This window comes from Chanos chanos, chromosome 11 (genome assembly GCF_902362185.1).
Source record: "Chanos chanos chromosome 11, fChaCha1.1, whole genome shotgun sequence".
In the NCBI taxonomy this organism is placed as follows: Eukaryota; Metazoa; Chordata; class Actinopteri; order Gonorynchiformes; family Chanidae; genus Chanos; species Chanos chanos.
In genome coordinates this window covers 13,912,616-13,917,615 of record NC_044505.1, presented here as the reverse complement: position 1 = coordinate 13,917,615, position 5,000 = coordinate 13,912,616, and the positions used below count along the sequence as shown (strand labels likewise).

The 5,000-nt window shown below is 43.6% G+C and overlaps 1 protein-coding gene across 2 annotated transcripts in view; it reads left to right on the top strand.

Annotated features, from left to right (window-relative positions):
- Nucleotides 1-5,000, top strand: part of tll1 (tolloid-like 1) — a 40,910-nt gene that overhangs the window by 9,081 nt on the left and 26,829 nt on the right. For both annotated transcript variants that reach the window (XM_030788032.1, XM_030788033.1), the window contains exon 2: nucleotides 2,747-2,857. In XM_030788032.1, coding sequence (XP_030643892.1) covers nucleotides 2,747-2,857 — 111 coding nt within the window. The remainder of the gene's footprint in view (nucleotides 1-2,746; nucleotides 2,858-5,000) is intronic.

Here is a 5,000-nt window from a genome sequence, read left to right as displayed (position 1 = left end):
GGGCCTCCAACCATGCAGAATTAACCTTGGCATGGAGATTATAATCTGACAGAGATTTCAAACCCGTGCAGATTATGCAGTCTGATATGTGCCGGGGAGTTTGGCTGTAGGTTTATCATTGCGTTTCTTTCTTTCTTTCTTTCTTTCTTCCGCGAGGGGATTTTTGTTTCTCTTCGCTGTCAGAGATAAGGTTTTACAGTGTAAAAGGACGCATTCATTTGACCTTCAACTGTTTACTCACACATGTTAGTTTGACCTTCAACTATTTATTCACACAGACACACACACGATCTGTCTCTCTCTCTCTCTCTCTCGCTTACCCACTTACTCACTCACACACACACACACACACACACACACACACACACACACACACACACACACACACACACGTGCGCGTGCGCACACACACGCACACACACATGCATACGCACAGGCGAATGATGTCTCCACAGAGCAGGCAGAAGGTGTACTGTAATATGCTGTTAGTATACAGTACTGCAGTCAATGGCAATACAGGTTACTGATGGAGGTTAAGGTATGTGTGACACTCTAGGCCTAGGACTGTGACAGCGACAGAGAGTAACTGATGTCAAGTCAGTGAGAAAGGTTTCCGGTCAATGACACGTGAAAACAACTTGAGCAAATAATGCATCTTTCTGTGTCAGCTCCAGTCATAGCTGAGGATTTTTGCAAATTAATGTTGGTACAATGTTTTCCAGAAATGATTGCAGAATTTTCTCAGTAATCGATCAACATTTTTCTTTTTTCGTTTCCTTTTTCTTTTGCCTCGTTATATATTTACAAAGGGTCTATCTATCTATCTGTCTATCTATCTATCTATCTATCTGTACCCTGGTCTTAATTGAAATATTAATATTTTTTTCTTCTAATTCCGTGTCTGTCTGTCTATCTGTGACAGGGGGTTTATGAAAAGTGTTATATAATACACAGATATCATCTTCCACCAGTGACCAGCATGATCCTCTGCTCTCAGTTGAGCGCTGACTCACAGCATCGACTGCTACCGACGTCCGCCGTTTTTTTTTTCATCGTCCTTAATCAATAAACTGTCATGCGTCTCCTTGAGGAGCATTGCTTTAGTTCCCACTAGTGAATTATGAATGATCTGAAAAACACGCGTCGGTTTATGGGCTATTATTTATGCATTGTGATTGTTATTTCTCTGTGCTGTGAATGTGAAGAGCGGATGGATTCGTTGGGTTTGTGAGTGAAAGGGTTTAAGACGACTGGTTGATTGGTAAGGCGTGGGAGGGGAAAAGTGATTGGTCTGTAAAGGACTGTGTGTGTTTTATGAAGGTATGATCCTGACCTCTGACCTTTATAAGAACTAATGAGATGCTCAAGACTCTCTAGAGATTTGAGGGTCAGCCAAGTGAATACTGATATCGCAGTCTATTGTGTGAGAGGGGAGATTGGACACCACACCGCACACACACACACACACACACACACACACACTGACACACACACACATGCACACACACACACATGCACACACACACTGACACACACACACACACACATGCACACACACACTGACACATGCACACACACACTGACACACACACACACACACACACGTACACAGTGACACACACACACACACTGACACACACGCACACACAGGCACACACACACACACACACACACTGACACACACACACACACACATGCACACACACACTGACACACACACACACACACACACACTGATACACACACACACACAAACACACACACACACTGACACACACACACACACTGACACACACGCACACACAGGCACACACACACACACACACACTGACACACACACATACATGCACACACACACACACATGCACACACACACACACACACACTGACACACACACATGGGCACACACGCGCGCACACACTCACTCACACACACATATACACAGATGTATGCAAAGGGATGCACACACACACGCGCGCACACTTACACACACATGGGCACACACGTGCGCACACACTCACTCACACACACATACACACAGATGTATGCAAAGGGATGCACACACACACACGCGCGCACACATACACACAGATGCGCACACACACACACAAGCAAACTCAAACTTCCCCTTTTTAAATCAATTGTTTGATAATCTCAATGCAGGCAGGAGTATGTTGCATTGTTTATTGTTTTATATCAAGGTTACAATATCATTGTCCTGCCAAAAGATACACACACACACACACACACACATGCAGAGGACCTTCCAAAAGTACACCCTCTCCCATGGTCATTTCCATCATTGCCATGGTGACAAGCTAAAATAAGATTGTGCTATGTCACGGCTGTGAATGGGGATGACCTAGGATGTGAGTTAGAGGTCAGAGAAAGGGCGGGGAAGGCATAGGGAGGATCGGATAGGAAACCAAAAGAACAGGACAAGTGTGGCGTTCTGAATGAAGTCACCCAGTCTCCCAGAGCTGTCAGCGTGTGACCATTTCGGTAGTCCTGCTCTAAGGTGACGCTGGTCAGCTTCTGCTTCGACCGTACGTCTTAAATTAGAACCGATCCATAACCGCACCGATCGGAGCTCGGTACTGCTAGAATACTTATAGCTGCCAACCGCCCACTGCTTACTACCAACAACATGTGTGTGTGTGTGTGTGTGTGTGTGTATGCGTGTGTGATTCTGTGCTGTCTCTTATGTTTTCTGTTTTTTTGTGCTTTTTTTTATCTCTTCCGCAGCTGTTTTTTGGGGAGACATCGCGTTGGATGAGGAAGACTTGAAAATGTTTCAGATTGACAGAACGATAGACCTCAGAGAACACACACACGCCCGACAAGGCCACACATCTGGTAAAACACGTTTCCTACCCTCCGTTACCACGCCAACACTTCAAATGTCTTTTGTTGTTTCACCAGCCATAAACACTGCGTGACATATTGTTTAACTAATATCACATTTTTACAAGAAAGATATTTATACTCTTGTAATGAGTGTGCACTGAGACATAACATCCTCATAACTAAATTATCATATTAGTCATACATCTGTCTATTACGCATGCTGATTTTTTTTTTTTCGTAAAACTGCTGAAACTGAACTTTAAAGCGAAGTAGAGTTTTTTTTTTACACAGTTTTTAAACTTGAATGGCTGTGAATTTCAGAGACGCTGAACTTAAAGGTATGTCTCTTTCGCTGAATCTTACACACCTGAACATACAGGTTCGAGGGGGTTCTTCTGGCCCTGGATTAGATGCGTGAGGTGTGTAGGGTAGAGGCTGTAGAGAGCGAAAGCCTGCATGTGCTGTGGATCGCCGAGACATTATCACAAACAGCGTCCGCCAGATGAAGACAGAGTTCCTCTGAAGACAAATGAGTAAAGTAGTGTGAGGTGAAGTGCTTTGCACAAGAGATGCTGACAGACGGTGCTTTTGGAACTAGTATTGGGTTTATATGAGGAGAAATGTGAAGGTACTGAGGGAGGGTGTGTGTGTGTGTGTGTGTGTGCGTTTGTGTGTGTTTCTGGAGAGAATCAGCACTGATAAATGTGTCTGTCTACACACGACTGCCATCTCAGCTAAACACACACACACTGCCATGAAACTGACTTCTGTTTGTGTGTGTGTGCGTGCGTGTGTGTGTGTGTGTGTGTGTGTGTGTGTGTGTGTGCTAGATGATGTAGGAAGGCCTTTTGTCTGAAATAACATCCTGTTTCACTGTAATTTAAACTGTTTGACAGTATTCATCTTCCAAACCACTGCAGAGAGTGTAAAAATGCATAAGTGTGTGTGTATGCGCGCGCGCGTGTGTATGTGTGTGTGTGTATGCATGTGTGTGTGTGTGTGTGTCTGTGTGTGCACGTGCAAGTGTGTGTGTGTGTGTGTGTGTGTGTGTCTGTGTGTGTCTGTGTGTGCACGTACAACTGTGTGTGTGTGTGTGTGTGTTTGTGTGTGTGTGTGTGTGTGTGTGTGCACGTGTGTGCGTGTGTGTGTGTCTATGTATGCGCGTCTGTATCTTGCCCAGTAATTCCACATTCCTCTGTAGACCTCAGGTCGTAATGTGCGCTGCACTGTGGACTGAAAGTAACTGTCTAAGAAAAAAGAAAGCTGAGTTCAGCATCCGTACAATGAAATGAAGTCTTTAAAAAATAAAAAAAAAATGTTTTTGTATTTTTATGTATTTTAAGCGTAGCCTTAGAATGCAGGAAAACCCTGAGGAGCGTCTGTTATGAATTTGACAAGGTGATGACGGCTTGGGCAAAGATTAAATTTAATCTCCCTGCAGATTGAGGATGGAATTTAGTTTTTTTCAGACTCTAGCTCTCACTACGAGCCCACACCCTGGTCTGGCATCGCTCTCATTGCTAAGCAATTTCAGTTCATTTAAATTGTTCCTCAAAGAAATGAAAGAAACCACTTAACTTTTTAAGAGAAAAAAAACGTGGCCCTGTTGTTCATGTTTTTGTTCATACTTTTTCATTTCCTTGAATTTTCCGCTGTCCTCCATCACATTTACTCATCAAGTCCTTCTTTCTTAGTCTGGTCCATTTAGATCATATTTGACTGATTCACACGTTAACATTTCTGAACAACTTTCACTGAGAAATCTGTTTACTGTCTGTTACGTCAATTACAATGACCATCTCTCTTTCTGTCTCTCTCTCTCTCTCTCTCTTTCTCTCTCTTTGTCTTTCTCTCTCTCTCTCTGTCTCTCTGTGTGTCTTTCTCTCTCTCTCTGGCATGCATTTACATAGTATAACAATATGAATGTAATGGATTCTCTTGAGACTGTAGACAGTTCTCTGCCAGAAATTTGACACATTTGTCAGAGATGTACAACAGAGCAGTGTGTGTCTGTGTGTTTGTGTGTGTGTGTGTGTGTGTGTGAGAGAGAGAGAGAGAGAGAGAGAGAGAGAGAGTGTATGTGTGTGTGTGTGAGACAGAGTGAGAGAGAGAGAGTGTGAGTGTGTGTGTGTGTGTGTGTGTGTGTGAGAGA